Below are 24234 nucleotides of genomic sequence, written 5' to 3' on the forward strand. Positions count from 1 at the left end.
TCCGTTGCTTTTTCCATTCCCATTTCTGGTGGACACCAGACATACACATGCAGTTTGTAGTAGTACCCTTATCCAAAACAGACCTACAGAATTGAGCTTCTAGGGGTAAGATCCTTAATTCCCACTTCCACATCATATAAACCTGAATATAACAGTTAAGATGGAATCACAGTAGGCGACTCGGTTTAGGTAAATATTAATAAATCACAAGTTTATACAGACAGTCGAAATAAATGGATTTTTACCAGAAGTTGACCCATGGTAGATTGAATCAGGAGAAAACTGAGGGGGGAGCAGGGCAGAGTACAAGAGCCATTAACATCTTTGAATAAAGAGGACAGTGATCAATTGTTCCCAACCTCCCCTGGAAGGCAGGACAAGAAGTAATGGGCTTAATCTGCAGCAAGGGTGATTTAGGTTAGATATTAGGAAAAACTTTGTAACTAACGGCAGTTAAGCACTGAATAAGCTTCCAAAGGAGGCTGTGGAATCCCCATCACAGGGGATTTTAAGGACAGATTGGACAAACCCCTGTCCGGGATGATCTAGGTTTACTTGGTCCTGCCTCAGCACAGGGGCTGGACTTGATGGCCTCTTGAGGTCCCTTCCAGGCCTATAGTTCTTGGATTCTTTAAGTCAAGCATCTGCCTCATGAGTTTTTACATGGCACCACCAGACAGGACATAATACAACAGGGGTAGGCAACCTATGGCACGCGTGCTGAAGGCAGCACACAAGCTGATTTTCAGTGGCACTCACACTGCCTGGGTCCTGGCCACCGGTCGGGGGGCTCTGCATTTTAATTTAATTTTAAATGAAGCTTCTTAAACATTTTTAAAACCTTATTTACTTTACATACAACAATAGTTTAGTTATATATTATAGACTTATAGAAAGACCTTCTAAAAATGTTCAAATGTATTACTGGCACGTGAAACCTTAAGTTAGACTGAACAAATGAAGACTCGGCACATCACTTCTGAAAGGTTGCCGACCCCTGTAATACAGTAACAGAAAAACTAGCTGCCCGGAGTAGATTCCTCATGTAGTGAAGCAGCGGGGAAAAATTGTATGAGATGAAGACAGTGGAACATTAAATATCTTACGCTATTACTGCATCTTACTACATAAAGTCTGTGCATTGAATTATTTTTTAAATTTTAAGTTACTTACCAATAGCAATCATGGTACCAGTGTTCGGCCCTAGAAAGAAAAAATGCAAGGTGAGCTGAAGTGTGAAGTTATATGAATGCCAGCTAACTACAGGAATCCATTGATGCATATTGGTGCAACATCCAATACCTGAAGTCACACCCTAAATTTAACAAATAGACTCTAATTAATACCATCATGCAAATTACAGAATTTATAAGACATATTGGAAACCATGATCTGACCCCTAGATAATCCAATATTGGAAGAAGAAAGGCAGCTTTTCCGGGTATTCTATTACTTGTACATTATAATAGAGACATGATGACAGACCTGAGAATTGATAGGGCAAATCCTCTATAAAGATTTCCTCCATTATGAATGAATGCTCTCATTTGCAGAATTCTTGCGCATCCTTCCGAGACCAGAGGGCCCTCCCCTCCAGACACTGTCAGGAGCTCATCTGCCAAATTCTGCACTGACCTGAAGAACAGCTCTGGGGAAGCTTGAAAGCTTGTTTCTCACCAACAGAAGTTAATCCAATAAAAGATATTACCTCATCCACCTTGTCTCTAATATCCTGGGACCGACGTGGCTACAACAAAACACTGCACACAAATTCTGTACTGGTCAGCCATATTTTTATCTACAGCGAAAGTCACTAGAGGTGGAGTGTTTGGATCAGCTACCACAAAACATGCCTCAACATGTAGCCAGAGGAGCCTTAAAAACCTCTAAGGATGGAGATATCACCTCCTTAGGTAACCCATTCCAGTGCTTCACCACCCTCCTAGTGAAATAGTGTTTCCTAATATCCAACCTAGACCTCCCCCATTGCAACTTGAGACCATTGCTCCTTGTTCTGTCATCTGCCATCACTGAGAACAGCAGAGCTCCATCCTCTTTGGATGCCCCCCTTCGGGTAGTTGAAGGCAGCTGCTATCAAATCCCCCCTCACTCTTCTCTTCTGCAGACTAAACAAGCCCAGTTCCCTCAGCCTCTCCTCATAAGTCATGTGCCCCAGCCCTAATCATCTTCGTTGCCCTCTGCTGGACTCTCTCCAACTTGTCCACATCCTTTCTGTAATGGGGGGCCCAAAACTGGACGCAATACTCCAGATGTGACCTCACCAGTGCCCAATAGAGGGGAATAATCACTTCCCTCGATCTGCTGGCAATGCTCCTACTAATGCAGCCCAATATGCCGTTAGCCTTCTTGGCAACAAGGGCACACTGCTTAGGGTTGCCATATTTCAACACTGAAAAAAGAGGACACTCCACGGGGGCCCAGCCCCGCCCCAACTCTGCCCTTTCCCCAAAGTCCCTGCCCCAACTCTGCCCCCTCCTCTGAGCACTCTGCATTCCCCCTCCTCCCTCCCGCTCTGATCTTGGTTGGGGGTTGCTAAGTGCTTCCCTGCTCCCCACTTGCCCTGCAGCCCCTCCGCCCCTGCAGCCTCTGTGACCCCTGCTCCCCACTCGCCCTGCAGCCTCTGCGCCCCCCGCCTGCCCTGCCCCTGCACCCCTCCACCCCTGCAGCCTCTGTGACCCCTGCTCCTCACTCACCCTGCAGCCCCTGCACCCCCCCCACCCCTGCAGCCTCTGTGCCCCCTGCTCCCCACTCACCCTACAGCCTCTGCGCCCCTCGCCTGCCCGGTCCCTGCACCCCCCCGGCCCCTGCAGCCTCTGTGCCCCCGCAGCCTCTGTGCCCCCGCCTGTCCTGCTTCCCTGCTCACCCGGCAGCCTCTGCCTGCTGAGGGCTTCAGACGCTCGGCAGCGCGGGTCCCTGCAGTCCCGGCCACAGCACTTTCCCCGGCCTATCTGTTCCCGCCGGAAACAGCTCCCGCGGCGCCGGGTTCCAAGCTGCGCGGGGCAACGGGGCCACAGGAAGGGTCCCCCAGTGGCCGCGGGTCCCCACCCACGAGGGAAGCCTGAGCGCCCCCCCCCCCCCGAGCATTGTAGCTGGGGCAGCTGGGCTCCCTATTTCCCCAGACATATCCGGCTCTTTGGAAATCCCCCCCGGACAGGGATTTGAGCATCAAAAAGCCGGACATGTCCAGGGAAATCTGGATGTATAGTAACCCTAACACTGCTGACTCATATCCAGCTTTTTGTCCCTTGTAATCCCCAGGTCCTTTTCTTCAGAACTGCTGCTTAGCCAGTCAATTCCCAGCCTGTAGCCGTGCATGGGATTCTTCTTTCCTAAGTGCAGGACTCTGCACTTGTCCTTGTTGAACCTCATCAGATTTCTTCTGGCCCAATCCTCTAATTTGTCTAGGTCCCTCTGTATTCTATCCCTTCCCTCCAGTGTATCTACCACTACTCCCAGTTTAGTGTCATCTGCAAACTTGCTGAGGATGCAATCCACACCATCCTCCAGATCATTAATGAAGATGTTGAACAAAACAGGCCCCAGGACCAACCCGTGGGGCACTCCACTTGATACCATCGGCCAACTAGACATTGAGCTGTGATCACTACCCATTGAGACAGACAATCTAGCCAGCTTTCTAGCCACCTTATAGTCCATTCATCCAAACCCTACTTCTTTAACTTGCTGGCAAGAATACTGTGGGAGACTGTCAAAAGCTTTGCTAAAGTCAAGATATATCATGCTTTCCCCATATCCACATTGCCTTCTGTGGTAACTGGCTATCACCCTTCTATCATGGCTACAAAGAACCCTTTCTTTATAGCCATCGAAGGTCTTCTTAGTTTCCAATGCAGTTTCAGCTAGCCTTCCACAAACTCTACTAAACAGACCATTTTTTGATGTTCCCTCGGACTGGTTTCATTGCTTATTTTCACTAAGCAAGTAAGCATCCCAAACAGCTAGTTGTTTGAGAGTTTGTGCAGACAGAACAAAGTATAAGTGGGGAAATGGTTACTCAACTGTGCTGTAACTGTTCAAGACGTGTTGCACATGTTTATTCCATGTTAAGTGTGCACATGCCTCAGACACTTGAGCCAGAGAATTTTCTGTAGGGATGCCAGTCAGTATACAATGGAGTTGGGGCTCAGAGTCAATGTAAAGTGGGATTGTAGGAAACACCTTCCCAAAGGCTGCACCATCAGTAGAAGCTATCGTGATGGCATAATGCTTGGTGAAAGTATGAACTGAGAAACAAGGAGCAGCTCTGCACATGTCCAACACAGGGACATTCCTCAAAAAGGGCTATTGAGACGGCTTGTGCTCTTATGGAGTGCGCTGAAACCTTTGAAGGTGGTATGGATTTAGCAGCATCCTAACACATGACTATGCAGGTCGTAATCCAGTTAGGGATGGTTGGGGCTAAAACTGCCTGCCCCTTCATCCTTTCTGCTTATGCAAAAGATGTGGAGTCTTATCCAAATAAAAGGCAAGTCAATGGTCTGGTTAAGAGTTCAGATGCAAGAGGCTGGAGAAGTAAATGAAGCACATTGGATGTTCCCTGGGACCAGAAATGCATCCGTGAGAAATCCCAGACCGTAATTCACTCTGGAACGGAACTGATGGCACTTCCTGCTCTGCAGCGCATGGGGAACTTCCATGGAGGACCTAAGACTGGAATATTGATCTCTCTTAGTTTTCAGAGACCATTTGTGATCCATCCTGAATGATCTGGTAAGGAGTTCTGCCAGGGAATTCTGTATCCCAAGAAGCTGGGAGGTGTTGAATGTTACTGCATTCTGTACACACGAATTCCAAAGACTGACTTCTTTCTGGAATTGCTGGGTGAACCCGGCATACCCTTGTTCGTTTAGGTAAAAGCCTGCCGTGGTGTTCTCCAATAGGACTTAAACCATCTTGCCTTTGATATAGGGTAGGAACACTGACAAGCTCTGAAGATTGCCTCAAGTTCCAGGGCATTTATATGTAGGGAGAACTCTTGAATCCATCATATGTCCCAGCAATCGTAGGCAAAGTCTTAGAGCGGTGTGTGTGTGTGTGTGTGTGTGTGTGTGTGTGTGTGTGTGTGTGTGTGTGTGTGTGTGTGTGTGTGTGTGTGTGTCCGACCAGTGCCTGTGCCCTAGTACTTACGGAGGAACTGGAAGCTAGCAGAGTAATGGTGGTCTCTCCATTGATCAGACCTAGGCAAATATTGCCGGGGCCAATTGTACCAGAGATGGTATCGAGACCAGTGTCCAGGCAAGCATTGTGCATAGGACTGATGCAGCAACCTGCACAGCAGTCTGGAGAAACAGAGAATCTGGCACCAACTAGCACAGGAGATCTTAAGCTGCAGCATGGACTAGATGATCTCCTGAGGTCCCTTCCAACCCTAATAATCTATGATTCTGTAATGTCTTCGGTACCAACAATGCTGATTGAACCTCTGGGAGCAGCTGTGCCAAGTGGAGGCGATTCCCAGCCCAAAATAATAGACGTACTGGTCTCAACAGCACAGTGGTTGGTACTGGAGTCACCAACTCTCTGGGTTGTAGGTCTCATAACAGTAACAGAGAACTTTGAGCCAGGGCAGGTCTCAAAGGACTATTCATAAGGAAGTCTAGCAACCTCACCTCCATATTTTTGGGTCCTCTTTTTGAAGGCCCTACATATCTGGCACTTTTCTCTGATATGACCCCCTCCCAGATACTTCAAGTGCCAGGAAGATGGATAACTAATGGGTATTGCTAGCCTGCCAATGCAACAGTGCATAAAACTGGGAGACTTCTGCATGCTAACACTCTGGTTCTGAGCAACTGCCTGGATGAGAAACCAAGAAAATATTTAAGAAAATAATCCTAACAGGTGCTACAAAATCCTGTGAGCAGGGCTCACTGGAGACTGACTACTTACCATAGGCAGTGAGAAATAGCTGATGGGAGCTAGGGCAGCTTGGTAGGGGAATGAGGCAGCTCAGGGCACATGCACGGCTCCAATGGGTACCATTTCCATGTTGCTCAAATGCATCACTAACCTCAGGTGGGAACTGCTAAACCTCTCCTGAATGCATCACCCTATGGGCCCTCATGAGGAAAGTTACACATGCTCACAGCTCAGGACAGCTAGTAAGCTGTTTCAAGTGCATTTGAGAAGAGGATGCAAGGAAGGGTATAAGAATAAATAGGTTGTGCTCTAAAACCTGAGAAAGAACACTGCTTATAGTAGCGATTGTGAATGACAAAATTCCAGAACTTAGAGATGAAATGTACTGTGTGAAATTCACACTTCCATTTTCAGTATGGTAGAAGCTACATGCTAAATGTCTGGAAGCTTTAAATAGCCAAAAGTTCTTCCAACACACCTGAAGTATCTTCTGTTCCTCCTGGAGGGGAAGTTGTAGGTGTAGTAGGTGTTGTAGGTGTAGTATGTGTTATGCCTATGACAAAAAAAGGGACACAGACACTCAAACTGTACATCATTCTAACATGGCTACTCAAAAGCAATAAGCTTCCTAAATATTAGCAAATAAAAGACTCAACACAATTGCTTATACTTACTTAGACAGGTGGGCAAAGATGGAACCCATGAATTGTTAGCTTCACATTTAACTAAACTGCTACCCTTCAGAGTGTAGCCAGAATCGCATTCAAATATTACGGTATTTCCATATGAATAGTCAGGTCCAAACCCAGATTGCTTTTTCCCATTTTTGACTTCAGGCTCTGGACACTTGACCACTGAAAAATTGAAAGTACCAGCATAAGAATGTTTTGCACAGGAAGCAGTTAGAGGAACTAAGAAAAAGCCTCGATACTTGACTACAGCAGATATGAAAATGTATTTTGAAATAAAGTTACACAACTTTCAATCTTTCCCTTTAAAAAGATGTTAGTCTACATACAGCACAGCACCCAACTGTATGGCTATGAGGCCCATCTCTTCCCCCCCCCCCCCCCCATCCCGCAGTGAATTGCATCAGGAATTTGGGTCAAGCTATAAGTGACCTACATTCAATGACATTCTGGAACTGAACTTCCCTGCTTTTGGGAGAGTTAATATTAAGTAGCCAGGTGACCAACCTGCCTAATGCCTCTGAAAAAGCCTCCATCCCAGCTGTTACGCTGGGTAACTCTGCAAGAATAAAAGCAAGTTGTTGCAGCTGCTTGAATACCAAGTACATAAATGCATTGTTAGCTAAATGCAATAGTGTGCGGGAGCACTGCCATCGCCCAAATGAGGATTGTACAATGACCTTTATTTCCCCCTCCTAAGAACTTTATGGCTGTGAGATGAACTCACAGAGGCCTGAGCCTTCACTGTCAAGGAGCCCTCCCAGAGAGTTCTGAAAAATATGGTTCTCAAACAATCCTGCTTCTAAGGCTCTCTCTCTCCTTCCTCTCCCCTTTAGCACTGAGTAGTAGGGCACTGGCATAAAAGCAAAACCTTAGTTCAAGAGTTTAACTCCACCGAAAATCAACCGTTTGTGACATGAGAATTAACTGCAATATTTGAACACTGAAGAGACAAAAAATACAGGACATATTAAGGCAAAACTGTTTCCAGGAATGATTTATGAAGTGTCCGTCATTCTTTAGTTTTCCAACAGTAACTAGTTTTCATGATAAGTATTTAGGGGGGACTAAGCACTAACTGAATTTCTCCAGGTTTTGGTTTACTTAGCAATCAAAATATAGCTTTTCCTGGGAGGAGATAGTAGAATAAGAAGGGGATAAAAACAGATGCTACTAACCTTTGCATTCAGGGGCAGGCCCACTCCACTCTCCATCGACATTATCTTTTGTTGTACAATGAATGGTGGCCTCTCCAATAAGAGAGAAGCCCCGGTCACATTTGTAAGTTACTGCTGAGCCATAGAAAAACTGTTGTTCACTCTGACCATTATGGGATCCATTGGTGATAGGAGGAGGTGGATGACAAGGTATTGCTGAAGCAAAGAATGTCAACATGAAAATTAAAGTTTACACTGAAGGGAGTCTTCACTAAAAGTTGTCTCGGATCCCCTTCAAAAGCTATGTAGCCATTTGGAAGGTACTTAACATTGCATTTTAACATTTGAAGCAACATCCCTTTCAGATTTTGAAGGTTTTTCTGCTTTTAGGCTTGACCCAACCCAGTACGTCCATTGCTCAAGGAGGATGCTCCATAAAACACCAGCTCTGGAAGATGACCTTAACAGACCGTGCCCCTTCCCAACGTTAGCCTCAGGGAGCCAGAACCTCTTCCCCGCCATCTCTACAGGTAGTATTGTTCCACCAGCAGAAAACTAAGCTAGGACATTTCTTATAGCAGCAGCATGATTGACAGACCAAGCCCAGAAAGCATCCAAGAGATCAAATTAAGGTAGAGGCAATTTAATTGTGATTCACTCCCAAAGAGCCTCAGATTTTAAGTGGATAGTCAGATTTAGGGAGGGTAAAAACTTTTTGAAGTCATTATCATGCCTTTTACTTAGGGCTTGGCTACACTTGCCGATGTAGAGCACCAGGAATTAAACCGGCCCTTAGAGACAGCAGCAGGGAAAGCGCTGCCGTGTGTTCACACTGTCAGGTGCAAGCGCAGTAGCATGGCCACATTAGAAGCTCTTGCAATGCCAGAGAGAGCAGTGCGTTGTGGTAGCTATCCCAGTGTGAAAGTGGATGCAGCGTGCTTTTCAAATGCGGGGAAGGGGGTAGTGTGACAGGGAGTGTGTTGTGTGTATGTGGAGGGAGAGACTGATTTGGGGGACAGAGAGTGTGTCAGCATGCTGTCTTGTAAGTTCAGACAGCGGCAAGGGGAAGAAGGAAAACCCTGACATCAGCCCCCACCCCTGCCTCTCACACACACACACACACACACACACACACACACACACCTCTCTGCAGCAGGAGCATCCCACAGTAATGTTTTGCTGTGTGTCCCGGAGCAGATAAGCATGCCGGCTGTCAGAAATGGAGCTTTGAAAGGGGATATCCACATGCCTGCAGCTGAGTTCAAAACAATGACGAGAGTGGCCACTTGACTTCAATGGATTATGGGACATTTCCGGAGGCCAATCACAGCGCAGTAATGCAACACGCCCTCCACACTGACACCCTGGCAATTCAGCCAGGGCGCATCAAGCTCTATGCTTCTCATGGAGGTGGATTACCAGGGGTGCTCCAGCTGCGGAGTCCAGGCGCTATAAGTGCCTTGCCAGTGTGGACACCTCAGGAGTGAGGGCACCTGAGGCTAATTTACTGCGCTCTAACTTGCAAGCGTAGACAAGGCTTTAGTGAACAGCAGGATTACACAGATACAATAGCGAAGAGGAGCCCTGAGGCCTGTTGGGCTCTGCATATGAAACAGTGCCAGGTGCACAATCTAAAAGGGACTTTTTTATATATATTTTGATTCCGTAGGAGTCATCCAAACACCATGGTGAACCACAGTATGATTTCATTCCTCCCCCCAACTCAACTGTCATTTGGATTAAACGCCAAAGTAAGAACAGAGACTCCTCTGAAGCACCAGCTATGTTGCATCATCTCCAGATGTGAACCTTTCTTAAAACCATTAGATTAATTTACCTTCGCAATGTGGAAGCTCCTTATCCCAATCAACTCCATTTTCCACAACCACACATTTGGCAGAAGTCGTTCCAATTAATCTGTACCTAAAGAAAGAAAAAGGGTTCAGGTTTGTTACTCATGTAAGCAAAGAGCTAGTCAACCATCCAGAAAGATGGAACATGGTTTCTTTCTGCCAGTAGATGGAGACAAACCATTGAAAAAGGGATACATCTAACACCATAGGACCAAGGAACACTAGGGCTATGTCTACACTTGCCATTTAAGGGCCAAAATGTCCCTTTTTTGTGGTGAAACTTAGACATTTCACCACAAAAAGAAAACCACCTTTACGAGAGACAGACAGTTCTTTCTGCTGTTCTTTTTGCGCTGTTTTGAAAGTGAAGACACATTCTACCTGTGTAAACACCTTTTGGCCTCCGGAGGATATCCCACAGTTCCAAAAGTGACTACTGTGGCCAGCATCTCCACTGCTCTGATGCCAGGTTAACAGATGTTAGCTCCTCCCTCTATAAGCCCCAGGAAGTTTGGGACTCCCTTTCCTTATAGATGTGGCGGAAAAGCAGCCAGACAGCCTGGCGGGGAGGGGGGGCAGGGGGGAAGTGTGGTTAAAAAAATGCCATGAAAGGAACAGGGAAGTAATGGGGCTGCTGGGACATGAAACAGGGCAGCACAGGGGACTGAGCAGGGACCCAGAATGCCTTCTGCTCACGCCCCCATCCCACAAGTCCCATCGAGAGACCTGCACTGTGGGATAGCTGCCCTACAGCACTGCTCTCATCCTTGATGAAGTGCTGCTAGTATAAACACTCTCTGATGCCTGAGGAACTGAGTACACAAACCAGTGCTTTTCTTTCACTGGTTCCCTATCACCAGTGAAATTTACGGTGCAAAACTCTGCAAGTGTAGACATACCCTAAGGCCATGTCTACACTACACATCTATATGGGTACAACTACCTTGCTCAGGGGTGTGAAAAATCCATACCCTTGAGTGACATTTATACTGGCCTAACCCCCCCACATAGACAGCAGCATGTCGACAGGAGAACTCCCACCAACATAGCTAGTGCCTCTTGGAGAGATGGATTAACTATGCTGACAGGAGAGACTCTCCCATCAGTACAGGAGCAGCTTTATATACAACAGTAGAGCTACGCTGCTGTACGTGAAGACCAGGCCCTGTGTAGTTAAAGGCAATAAAGAGTTATAAACCAGAGGATATAGCTCCCAAAAGCGTTAGCAGGAGAGAGTCCTCTCTTCTGGGCTATGCTCATCAGATGCTTGGAAATACTTGTTAATCCTCGGCAAAGGGGAACAAATTACCCCTCTTCTAAATTAGAGATTTTTGCACTCCCATCTCCAGTAGGTGACAGAAGGCCCTACCACCTCTGCTACAGAACTCTTTAAATACTCAGAAAACTAGTTATTTTACTGCTCACTGCTCACAGTGCTTTGACATGGAAAAAGGGTTTGGACTTGCTGAGTAGGAGACTGTCTCACATACGATGTTTCTAACATGTAGGACGACGTGTTGGAGCCGCTGACATTCTGCACCTTAGAGTCACTCTGCTTTTCTCTGCATAAGAACTAAAAACCTCTTCTCTGCCCTGTTGTGTCAGGCTGGCTCAGCTGAAGCAGCTCTTGTTACGTTTTCTCCTACTTTTACCAATGCTGCCCCTGCTGGACAGCCAGAAGCACTGCATCTCCAAGTCCATTTAGCAGAAGGTCCAGCTAAACCCAGCACACAAAGTTGTGAACATACTGGCAAAGCTACACTTGGTCTTCACTACAGAACACACTAAGCATTCGATTAGAATGAAGTGAAAGAACTTGAAGAAATCAATCTCCTGTGAAGGAAGGGAACAGTGAGAGAGAACAGATGGCAGCCAAGCAGATGATAGTCTGTAAAATAGATCATAGATTATTAGGGTTGGAATCTAGTCCAACCCCCTGCTCAAAGCAGGATCAATCCCCAACTGGCCCCCTCAAGGATTGAACTCACAACCCTGGGTTTAGCAGGCCAACGCTCAAACCACTGAGCTATATATTTCACCTAGAATTACACCCAAAGACAACCTGCCGACAGCAGCAATGGGAGACAAGACAGCTGCCCTGAGCTGTCACCCACTTGCCATCTCCTTGTTCCATATTCAAAATTCAACCATCTGAACTGTCCAAGATCTAACCAGTGGCCGCCACAATTCCAAAGCCTGAGACCCCTATGGCTACTGCACAGAAAGTGACCAAGTCCTTTGATAAGAGCTCAGAAATTTCTGAGGATCAAACCTACTTCATCCAGAAGGCAGGATAGTGACCAATCTACAGGATAAGCCAAGGGATTTAACTCCCACCTCTACGGAGCCGGAGAGACAGCCTTGCCCCAGGGAGTTACCTCCCCACGCCCAGATACATCTAATTGAGACTGGGCCTTGACATCTCCCCTCACCCCAAACATCGCTTGGAAGTCCAATCTCTGCTGCTTGGACACACCACCTAAAGTTGTGATACAGAAAAACAAAACCCTACACAACACTTGCATTCATGTCATTTGTGTGCCCACGCAACACAATCCATTCAACTAGCAGGGAGGGTGAAGAGCTATTTAAACCAAGTACAATGCTACCACAAGAACAAAGGGTAAAAACTGGCAACGAACAACTTCAGGCTGGAAATTAGAAGGTTTCTAACCATCGAAAAGGTGAGGCTCAGGAGCAGTCACTCAACTAATGTAGTTTGAGAGAGAGCCAGGCAAGTTTATGGGTGCAATTATATGATGGGGTTGCTTGTGATGGCAGGGCTCAGCAACCCTGGGGTGTGTTTCCAGTGTGTGTGTTATGTTCCTAACGGCTCACGCTTCAGGATTTCAGCCAATTCCCTGCAGCAGTCAGGCTGGGAATCCCCACCCAATGTATTCTGAGTTGGTTTCTTTTATCTCCTTCCTTTGAACCGTCAGGGATGGCCATGGCTGAAGATGGGACACTGGATGGGAAAGGCCAGGACTCTGAGGTGGCATCAAGGACTCTCACCTCAGTGCTTGACGGCTTGCTGGTTCTTGCTCACATGCTTAGGCTCTAGTATGTGGGGTCATTAAGAAATTTCCCCCCAGGTCAGATTGGCAGTGACAATGGGTTTTTTTTTTTTTTTTTTTGGCCTTCCTCTGTAGAATGTGAGTGCAGGTCACTTGCCAGGATTATCTCAATCTGTCTCACTTCAACATTTCCCTGCCACAACAGAGGCCCAAGGAATTTGTGCACCTCAGGCCCTCCTAGTCTCTGCCCATGGCACATAATTGTTTAAGCACCTGAGCGCTGTAGTATTTTAGACTAGTTTTGGTTGAGTTTAGTATGTGGGTCCCTGGTAAGCGTTGGTGGCCTGTGATATACAGGACGTCAGACTGGATGATCTGGTGGTCTCTTCCGGCCTTTAACTTTGAGACCTCAAAAATCCAAAACACACCTGCTCAGTGCAATGAAGCCACAAGTTATTTTTGATTCCAAGGCTTGGCCACATAACCCATATGAACAAAAGCAACAACTGCACTTGAGGCTATCCTGGGTAATACTGACATCTATAAGGGAGGGACAGACAAATATTTGCCATGGTAGAGCAGGAAGAGGTCTGCTTCTACCTGGTGCGGCATTTTATGGGCAATATTCTGCCACTAGCTCCCAGCACCCAAACAGAAACCCATGTAACAAGGGAGAGATGGCACATGTCAGTAAGTGCCACATGACCCCTGAGGTGGGACTCAGTTTCATAACCCAACCCCTGCTAGATCTCCTGAAGGCTCTAGGCTGGAATTTTAGATTCCCATCTCCCACCTCCTTCAACTTCTTTGAAAATCACAGGTGTAATTCTTAACAAGGGCACAGCCCATGGCTACAGATTAATAGCACACCACTAACTTATGTTCTTGAAGTTAAGCAGGCTTTCTACTCTCATTTTGCCAGACTTCACCAGCAGTTTTACACCAGTCTAAAGTTCTGTTAATTAGTCAAAAGAAGCAACTTGCCACTCACCCTTCATTACAGGAGAAGTTTGCTGTTGCACCAAACCGGAGATCCGTGAAATGAACCCTGCCATTTTCTAGTTCTAGTTGTTTACATGGTCTTCCTAGAAGAGAACAAAGTTAATATTAGCGTTACTTCATATTACCTTAATGGGAGAAAGGGGATATGCTAACTTGTACTCGTAACATAGCAAATTTCATGTCAGATCAAAGCCAATGACCATAGAGTCCAATCTCTGTCCTGTACGACAATGGCTACAGAGGAAAGCTTACAACCCACATTATGGGTAATTTTCTAATGTGCCCATGGGTAGTGGGGAGACGTGGAAGCAGGATGATGCTTCCTAATCCCACACAGACAGTGGTTGCCTTATATCCTGAATCAAGAGATTTAAGATCCCCTTGCAGATTTAGTACAAGTGCAAATATTCATATTGTACTTGTTAAGACCCAGATCCTGAAAACTCATATGCATAACCATATTCATGTGGGTAGGCCCATTGGCCTCAACTGGCAGCAATTACAAATAAAAAGCAACATAATACATGGAAAAAAGGACAGATGGCATAAGTTATGAAATGTAAAAATCGATGGGGGTGCGAAAGTCACAACTGGCATGGTAACAGACAATAAGGAGAAGGTTTTGAAGTTCTTTAGGAACAAAAGAAATCTTACTGTAAGAGAATGTACACAAGTCCACCCCCTGGAGAATGCTGTAATAATCTTTGTATAAAGTATGCCTTGTGAGGTACTTGAAAATTTATAGTTTACTGGTCAATGTTGTCTTGATAAAATGCATGGCAACAGTGTATGTGAAATTATAATAGTTCCCTGTATGCATACCACAGCACAAGTTGGCAAACTCGTCTGTCTCAAATGAATGTGTGCTCTGCTTAATTTGCATTTCAGTAGTAAGCAGTCATCGGGCAGGAAGAAAAAACAAAAAGTGAGGAAAAGCAGCAGGGAAGATATTTCCCTATAGACTTTTTGTCAGCTGGGAATGTTTTCCAAGGGGCAGGATTGACACTATAAAAAAGAAGGGAGGAACACTCCAAGGCACCCTTCCTCCCTCTCACTCTGGGGCACCTGGCATTGGCCACTGTTGGTAGACAGGATACTGGGCTGGATGGATCTTTGGTCTGACCCAGTACGGCCGTTCTTATGTTCTTATTATACTGTATCCATGCAAAGATAAAAAGTGCTAACTTTATGACTGCACTGGGGAAAGAAAATTCTCAATGCAGACAAGGTATGTATAAATGGTGACCTATTTATTAAGGCCTGATCAATTCAGCAAAACCAGTCCCGCTGAAGTCACTGGGACTGAAGAATGCACTAAGTGCTTTGCTGAATCAGCCCCCCGCCCTCGATAAATATAAATAAAGTATTTTCTCAAACCAGAAGGCCGGAGTAGGTGACCCTAAGGCTATTCAAGAAAGTCCCATTAGTATTAAATCATAATTTAAAACATATGCATAAGGAGGCAGAGTTAAGGTTCATCAGCATTGAACTGTATATATCCTGACTAGTTTCTGTAATACTGCATTTACTAGGGACGTCTGCCTGGCATATAGCATATATAGTCTTGAGATGAGGAAACTTGCAAAAATCTTATTGTACTCTTAGCAATGAAGCCAAGAGAAGTATTCTCTAAGTTTAGTTATGAATTAGTATTTTTACCAAGTTTGTAACACACATTCAATACTGGGTTTTCTTTTAGTATAGTGAATTCAGTAGGGCTAAATTCTATATTTCGTTATCAGGATAGAGCAACAATTTTTCAAAAAAAAAAAAAAAAAGACAGACACTTACCACACCAAAGTGTTTTACTTTATTGCAGTATTTGTGATGCTCCCTACACTAATCAACAGGAAATATTATGAACACTATGAATTTAACCGCACCAAGTTGTAGTTGTCCAGTGTTCTGTGGCACCCACTTTAATGAAGTTAAAAGATGTGACATGGTAAGAACCAAGGTCATTAGGGAAACTAAAGAGGGTTAAAGCTTAGATGTCCTTTATTTTAGACCTCCATTTAAAGCTGACCAGGGTAGGTAGAGTAACAAATTCCAGTAACTTCACTGGTGTGCACTGAACGCCTCCCAGTCACAGGAACATTGTGTGGACAATGGGGTCTCTGGTAGAGAAGAACTGCATTATACTTAAGTTTAGATCTACTACTACATAACAAGATATTATGTTCTAGAAAGGCAAGTATTCAGCACACGGCCCAAAAACTAGAAAGAAATGTGGTAAATCTATTCCTCAATAGGATTAAGAGGAGAGTATTCATCATGGAAGGCTGAAGTTACTGGAATTTTGTATTTTAGCTGCTCTTAAAGCAGTCTACACATATTAGGGAAGCATTCTGCCTTTTTTAAATAAATACAGTCAACTACAAATAAAGAACTGTCCAAAATGTATTTAGAAAGTGTTTATGGATACCAGTGTTGAACTGTGAACCACTTACCCAATAGAAGAGAGATTCCTAACTGTGTCAAGATGGCTTGCACATCAGTGGAAATGGAAAAGCAACGAAGATACTCACCTACACAAAATTCAGGATCTACTGACCATGTTGAATTTTCAAGACATGTTACATAAGGAGACTTTCCAGAGCCCAACATGTATCCTGGGCGACAGGAGTATTTCAGTTTGGTTCCAACAGGATAGGAATTGTTCACTGGCCCAGACAGCTCAGCAAAACTCAATCTTGGAGGAGAACCACAAATGCCTAGCAATAGGGACAGACAAGGAAGGGGAAAAGTTAACTATGAAGGATATTCAGTAGTCTGTTGTAACAGAATACTCCTTTTTGAGACGCCACAAATGATTTTACTGGGGACAATTTGGATGTACTTGTTTTCATTACAGCCTTGAAGCTAGTTCACTGAATGGCCTTGATACAAAACTGCAGTACATTCAAATTTTACATTATTCACCATGTATCCCTCACCCTGAGCATGTCTGGTAACGTAAGGTAAGTACATTGTGCAAAACAGGACAGTCCTCCACCTCACAGGGCTTATGATCTAACGCAGCACAGCCTCAGAGACACTGTTGCAACCATACCAAGTGACATGAAAGGTAATGTACAGGCAAAGGAGATCAAGGGAGCAATCTATAGAAGAGTACATGAAACATGTCTGGCATTAGAAACAAGTGAAAAGAGCTGGTGGAAAGCTCTCTCAGACAGCTGACTTTCATATTTCTCATGCGATGCATGGAACCTGTATGACCGGCATGAGGACAAATGCCAATGAGAAGCAAAGTTGGGAAAGTAACTGAAATACTTCCTGATGTTTCTGTTGGTGCTAAACCTCTCACTGTGGAACTTGCTGACAGGCCAAAAGTCTAACTTGGATCACAAATGAATTAGTTATGTTCACGTTGGATAGTTCCATCAAAGGCTATTAGCCAAGATGCTTAGGGATGCAAGCCCATGCTCTGGGTGTCAGCACACACCTGCCAGCAGCGGAGACTGGGCAACAGGGAATCAATCTCTTGATAATTGCCGTGTTCTGTTCATTCCCTCTGAATCAACCCAAAGTGGCCACTGTCAAAAAACAGAATACTAGATGGACCATTGGTGTGACCCAGTATGGCCATTCTTATCTTATGGTTTCTCTTTTACCTGGGCTTTCTTAAGGGCCATTTGGGGTCGTGTTCAGAGTAGGTTCTGCATAAAAAGGAGACTTACAAGAGGATACAGGAGCAACCCACTTATCTGAATGTGCTGAACAAAGCCACGCCACGCATGGAAAGACCTCAAAAGCGACAAGACAACTAGAGTGATTTTACAATGTTAGTTTGCAACAAAACATGCTAAAAAGACCCACTCCCAAGATTGCTCCTTCTCTCTCTCCCATCAAAGGATCAAGCACTACCTCCTAGCACACTACTGACCTACGAAACAGACAAGATATTTTACCCATTTCATTTTCCTTAAGATTGCTATTGAGTTTGCACAGTGAAAAGTGTCCACATGCATTAGGTATATTACTCGTACGGCCATGCCAACAATTAACTCTTTGAACTAGAAGCCATCTACCCCTACACAAAATAATTAGTATTACAGTAGAGTTTTCGAGACGGATTATCTTCGGCCAAGTCAACGTGCCTGGAGTGCCACACCCCCTAGGAGCCTGAAAGTGTCTATTCCCTCGCTTGGTACATGGTCTCCCCCCATTCTCAAAAGCCAGCCTCTCATCCCACCTATCCCTCCAAACTGTTCCCCTACCTCCCTTCGTTTGTAAGTTCTCCCAACACACCCCGACTTGTGTTTCTTCACTCCAACACCATTCTTCACCCCCTCCAGCCTGGTTTGTCCCCTTCATTCCATCCTAACTTCTCTAACCAAGCTTATTAACTCCTCTTTCTCAGACCAGTATCAGGCCTGTACTTCGCTTCATCCTCCTCTTCCTGTTAGACCCAGTTGATCCTCTCAAGACTGTTTAACCTGGGCATCTACAAGACTGTCACCCCTCTGTCTGCCTCGGCAGAGTCTCTTGCAGGTTCCTCCTCTTCACACTGTTCTTGGTCCCTCTTTGGGCGATTTCATCTGCTCACAGGATTTCAACCATCATTTCTATGTCGATTGCTTGCAAATTTACCTGTCTACTCCTTACTCATCTCAACCCATTCAATCCCACATCTCAGCCTGAGATCTCCTGGGATGTCTAAATTAGCCAAAATTGAAAATACACCAATAATGGTGACATATGAGGAACACAAGCCTATCTTGAGACTGCTGTATGTAACATCATGAATGTTATCTGAAAGTTAGTCAGCCTTTGACAGCATGCAAACCATCAGAGACCATTATATTGAGATGGACCAGATGATATGAGCCCACAGACTATTCATAACATTATGTATCAATACATTTATTTGTGTTCCTGGCTCACTAGAAGGATTTCCTGTGGAAACTGGATTAACTAGGGGGTGATGTAATGTAAAATCCCAAATCTGGTTATGTAGACAGCTCTACCTTTTAAACCTTTCCTATGGAGAAAGGGGAGGTGGCTGGCTTTACCTGCTTTCAGGGAGGCCTGAAAAAAAAAGTGGCAAGAACTTGGGTTGTCAGGGGCCATCTTGAACTGGTAGAGACCTTTATTTTGATTCAACATGACATTTGTCCAAGGGAGGACCCAACCCTGCTGAAGGGATGGAAGGACTTAAGTCTGCCAAGGTCCACAAAGGGCTGATGGGCGAATTCTGGTATGTTTAATATGCACATAAACCTCTTTGTTTGATACGTTTTCTCCATATGATTTTGTCCTTAAATAAATGTACTCTGCTTTGAAAGAGCGTATTGGATTTTGGTAAACTATCATCATTATCCTTGTAGCACAGGGGCTAGACATTTGTCTGACCCGCTTGGGATACCCAGTGGATTGCAGGGGAATGATGTGCTTGAAATGACGGCATAGAAGTTCACATATGCCAATGATTTGATACTTGCAACTCAGGTCTGTAGCGGTCAACAACGTGAAGTGACTTTTACACATCTGACTAATATCATGGAGGAGTACTACTTCCAAAAGTAGCAGTTGAGAAGCCAATCAGTAGTCTACTTCTCCTCTTAGCAGAATCGCACAAAACCACTGTCGAGTTTTGTGATAAAACTGAGTTACAACCCAGTCAACGTCTCAGTATCATTCTTGACTCTCACCTTCCATAACCATATCCAGAAAGTAGCCTCCAAAGCAAAGACTCACCTCAACATTGTCCCAAAAAAAAAATAGCAGGAACAAGTTGGGGATCTACAAATTGGTCCTTGTGTATTCAGTTGCAGAGTGCTGTGCACCAATGTGGACAAAAAGCTGCCACACCTAACTTGCGGATGGACAGCTGAGTCAGACCATGTGAATCATCATAGGAACTTTAAAAATCAACTCTTCTACAATGGCTCTCTGTATTAGCCAACACTGAACCTCCAGCTATCCACTGAGATACAGCCATTGCACGTGAACTTAACACACCAAAGACTACCCGGAACTTCCCATCCAGCAGGTTATGGACAACATACCGCATGCCTGAAATAGCAACAACTGCTGTGGACCACATGCAACCACCGCATATCTTTGGATCTAGCCAAGGAATGGCAAAGTATCTGGACCTCATCCACTGTTCTAAACAAGCACATTAACACTGACCCCACATGCCGCCCTTGTGATTTCAATCTGCTACTCAGACTCTGGACCATACTCAACTGCACCTGAACAAACCACCCAAGATGCAGGTACTTGATGCACGAATGGAAAAATCAGAGACTCCCTTTCATGCGACTGTGGTGAGAACATCCAAACCACTGAACACATCATAACACAGTGCCCCAAATATGGATTCAAAGGCAAAATGGATGATTGTGTCACAGAGGAGGCCTTGAAATGCTTTATGGACTTAGAATTGCATCTGCAGATACCGTGAGTGAGGGGGGTAAAAAAGACAGGGGGGAGCTGTAGTCTAAATCTCCCAAGCTGGAGAGAGAAGGGATGCAGGTTGCTGCCAGAGAGAACTTATGGCTAGAGACCTGAGAGGATGTTCCTTGAGCAGACCATATGCTCCATTGAGCAGACAATGGCTCCGTTTCACAGCTGCTTCTTGTAGCATTACAGCTACCCTATATAAAAGTCAAGCTCAGGGGTGGCCAACCTGAGCCTGAGAAGGAGCCAGAATTTACCAATGTACATTTCCAAAGAGCCACAGTAATACATCAGCAGCACCCGCCCCCAATCAGCACTCCCCCTCCGCTCCCAGAGCTTCCCCCTCCCTCCCCGCACCTTCTGATCAGCTGTTTTGTGGCGTGCAGGAGGTTATGGAAGGGGGGGAGGAGCGAGGGCACGGCAGGCTCAGGGGAGGGAGGGGCCTATGACAGAGCCAGGCGTTGAGCAGTGAGCACCCCCTGGCACATTAGAAAGTTGGCGCCTGTAGTTCCAGCCCCGGAGTCGGTGCCTATACAAGGAGCCGCGTGTTAACTTCTGAAGAGCTGCATGTGGCTCCGGAGGCACAGGTTGGCCACCCCTGGTCAAGCTAAATTGCACATTTATTCTTGGTTAGGCATGAAACCATTAATCCTGCACATATTCACATTTGTAATAAGCAATCATAGAAGCATAGAAGATTAGGGTTGGAAGAGACCTCAGGAGGTCATCTAGTCCAACCTCCTGTTCAAAACAGGACCAATACCAACTAAATCATCCCAGCCAAGGCTTTGTCAAGCCGGGCCTTAAAAACCTCTAAAGATGGAGATTCCACCACCTCCCTAGGTAACCCATTCCACTGCTTCATCACCCTCCTAGTGAAATAGTGTTTCCTAATATCCAACTTAAACCTCCCCCACTGCAATTTGAGACCATTGCTCCTTGTTCTGTCATTTGCCACCACTGAACAGCAGAGCTCCATCCTCTTCGGATCCCCCCCTCCCCTTGAGGTAGTTGAAGGCTGCTATCAAATCCCCCTTCACTCTTCTCTTCTGCAGACTAAACAAGCCCAGTTCCCTCAGCCTCTCCTCGTAAGTCACGTGTCCCAGCCCCTAATCATTTTTGTTGCCCTCTGCTGGTCTCTCTCAAATTTGTCCACATCCTTTCTGTAATGGGGGGCCCAAAACTGGATGCAATACTCCAGATGTGGCCTCACCAGTGCCCAATAGAGGAGAATAATCACTTCCCTCGATCTGCTGGCAATGCTCCTACTAATGCAGCCCAATATGCCGTTAGCCTTCTGGGCAACAAGTCACACTACTGACTCATATCCAGCTTCTTGTCCACTGTAATCCTTTTCTGCAGAACTGCTGCTTCACCAGTCAGTCCCCAACCTGTAGCGGTGCATGGGATTCTTCCTTCCTAAGTGCAGGCTTCTGCACTTGTCCTTGCTGAACCTCATCAGATTTCTTTTGGCCCAATCCTCCAATTTGTCTAGGTCACTCTGGACCCTATCCGTACCCTCCAGCGTATCTACCTCTCCCCCCAGCTTAGTGTCATCTGCGAACTTGCTGAGGGTGCAATTCACCCCATCATTCAGATCATTAATGAATGATGTTGAACAAAACCAGCCCCAGGACCAACCCCTGGGGCACTCTGCTTGATACCAGATGCCAATTTGACATCAAGCCGTTGATCACTACCCGCTGAGCCCGACAATCTAGCCAGCTTTTAATCCACCATATTAATCCATTCATCCAATCCATACTTCTTTAACTTGCTGGCAAGAATACTGTGGGAGACTGTCAAAAGTTTTGCTAAAGTCAAGATATATCATGTCCACTGCTTTCCCCATATCCACAGAGCCAGTTATCTCATCACAGAAGGCAATCACCCTTCTATCATGGCTATAAAGAACCCTTTATCTTCTTAGTCTCCTATGCAGTTTCAGCTAGCCTTCCACAAACTCTAAACAGCCCATATTTGGATGTTCCCTTGGACTGGTTTCATTGCTTATTTTGACTAAGCAAGTAAGCATCCCAAACAGCTAGTTGCTTGAGAGTTCATGCAGACAGAACAACATATAAGTGGGGAAATGGTTACTCAACTGTGCTGTAACTGTTCAAGACGTGTCGCACACGTTTATTCCATGTTAAGTGTGCACATGCCTCAGACACTTGAGTCAGAGAATTTTCTGTAGGGATTCCAGTCAGTATACCATGGAGTTGGGGCTCAGAGTCAATTTAAAGAGGGATTGCAGGAAACACCTTCCCGAAGGCTGCACCATCAGTAGAAGCTGTCATGATGGCATAATGCTTGGTGAAAGTATGAACTGAGAAACAAGGAGCAGCTCTGCACATGTCCAACACAGGGACATTCTTCAAAAAGGGCTATTGAGACGGCTTGTGCTCTTATGGAGTGCGCTGAAACCTTTGAAGGTGGTATGGATTTAGCAGCATCCTAACACATGAATATGCAGGTCATAATCCAGCTGGGAAGGTTGGGGCTAAAACCACCTGCCCCTTCATCCTTTCTGCCAGGGCCGGCTCCAGGCACCAGCCTGGCAAGCAGGTGCTTGGGGCGGCCACTCTGGAGAGGGGCGGCAAGTCCAGCTATTCGGCAGCAATTCGGCAGACGGTCCCTCACCCCCCGCTCGGAATGAAGGACCTCCCGCCGAATTTCCGCCACAGATCGCGATTGTGGCTTTTTCTTTTTTCTGGCTGCTGGGGGCGGCCCAAACCCTGGAGCCAGCCCTGCTTTCTGCTTAAGCAAAAGATGTGGCGTCTTATCCAAATAAAAGGCAAGTCAATAGTCTGCATCTTTGTGATGGTGAAGCTTGGGAAATGACACTGGCAAATAAATCGCTTGATGGAGGCAGAAAGGAGATGCCCTCAGTTTCTGACAAAAGTGGTAAGGTCCTAGAGAAAAAAACAGCATGATTTGAAAAGATGATCTAGGGAGAGTGACAAGGGCCTGCAGCTCCCAAAACCTCCTAGCTGATAATATGACCACTAAGGTGGTCACCTTAGCTTAAAGTTTTATAAATAAGCAGCAGGCTAAAGACTCAAAGGGCAGATACATCAATACTAATACCAGATTAAAATCCAAACCACTGGAATAAGTATCCTAAAACATCCAAAATTCTAGTAGTACACAGGAGATATTTCCTTGTCAAAACCAGACTGGAAAAAGACTCCATTTCATACGGTAAGTGGATCTAGTGGATGGTTTCCTATTGTTCAATACAAAGTTCTGGTTGAGAGAGTTCAGATGCAAGAGGCTGTAGAAGTAAATACAACACACTGGATGGTCCCTGGGAGCAGAAATGCATCCGTGAGAGATCCCAGACCGTAACTCACTCTGGAACAGAACTGATGGCACTTCCTTAGTTCTGCAGCGCATGGGGAACTTCCATGGTGGACCTAAGACGGGAATATTGATCTCTCTTAGTTTTCAGAGACCATTTGTGATCCATCCTGATTGATCTGGTAAGGAGTTCTGCCAGGGAATTCTGTATCCCAAGAAGATGGGACGTGTTGAATGCTACTGCATTCTGGACACAAATTCCAAAGACTGACTTCTTTCTAGAATTGCTGGGTGACCCCGGCATACCCTTGTTCATTTAGGTAAAAGCCTGCCGTGGTGTTCTCCAATAGGACTTAAACCATCTTGCCTTTGATATAGGGTAGGAACACTGACAAGCTCTGAAGATTGCCTCAAATTCCAGGACATTTATATGTAGGGAGAACTCTTGAATCCACCAAAGTCTTAGAGCGGTGTGTGTCTAAAAGTCTGGCCGGGGTAGATAGGCTGTTGCCAATTGAGAATCTCCCCCAAGAACACTATTCTTTGCACCGGAGAAAGGATAGATTCACTCTTGGTCATCAAGAGGCCCAAGATGTCAAAGAGCAGCTGGATCGGTCTTAGGTTGTCTGAAATAGCCTCAAATCAACCAGTTGTCCAAATACAGCAATATCTGGAAATTGATTCTCCTGAGGCAGGCCAAGACTCCTGCTATGCATTTTGTAAAGATCCTGGGGGCTGAAGACAGGCCAAAAGGGAGGACTGAAAAACTGGTAGTGTTTGCCTCCAACTATAAATGTGAGGAATCTGCTTTGACCTGTGTGGCTAGACAAATGGAACAGATATCCTGTAAGTTAAAAGCAAGATACTAGTCAGGATCTAGGGGAAGCATGCTCAAAGCTAGGAAACA

General features: G+C 45.5%; 1 protein-coding gene across 6 annotated transcripts in view; it reads right to left on the bottom strand.

Annotated features, from left to right (window-relative positions):
* Positions 1-24234, bottom strand: part of CR2 (complement C3d receptor 2) — a 194513-nt gene that overhangs the window by 8541 nt on the left and 161738 nt on the right. For all 6 annotated transcript variants that reach the window (XM_065594550.1, XM_065594552.1, XM_065594555.1 and 3 more), the window contains 7 exons: positions 16145-16330; positions 13606-13699; positions 9585-9670; positions 7769-7963; positions 6576-6755; positions 6380-6454; positions 1174-1203 (listed from right to left, as the gene is read on the bottom strand). In XM_065594550.1, coding sequence (XP_065450622.1) covers positions 1174-1203; positions 6380-6454; positions 6576-6755; positions 7769-7963; positions 9585-9670; positions 13606-13699; positions 16145-16330 — 846 coding nt within the window. The remainder of the gene's footprint in view (positions 1-1173; positions 1204-6379; positions 6455-6575; positions 6756-7768; positions 7964-9584; positions 9671-13605; positions 13700-16144; positions 16331-24234) is intronic.

The sequence above is a fragment of the Chrysemys picta genome, chromosome 4, assembly GCF_011386835.1.
Source record: "Chrysemys picta bellii isolate R12L10 chromosome 4, ASM1138683v2, whole genome shotgun sequence".
In the NCBI taxonomy this organism is placed as follows: Eukaryota; Metazoa; Chordata; order Testudines; family Emydidae; genus Chrysemys; species Chrysemys picta.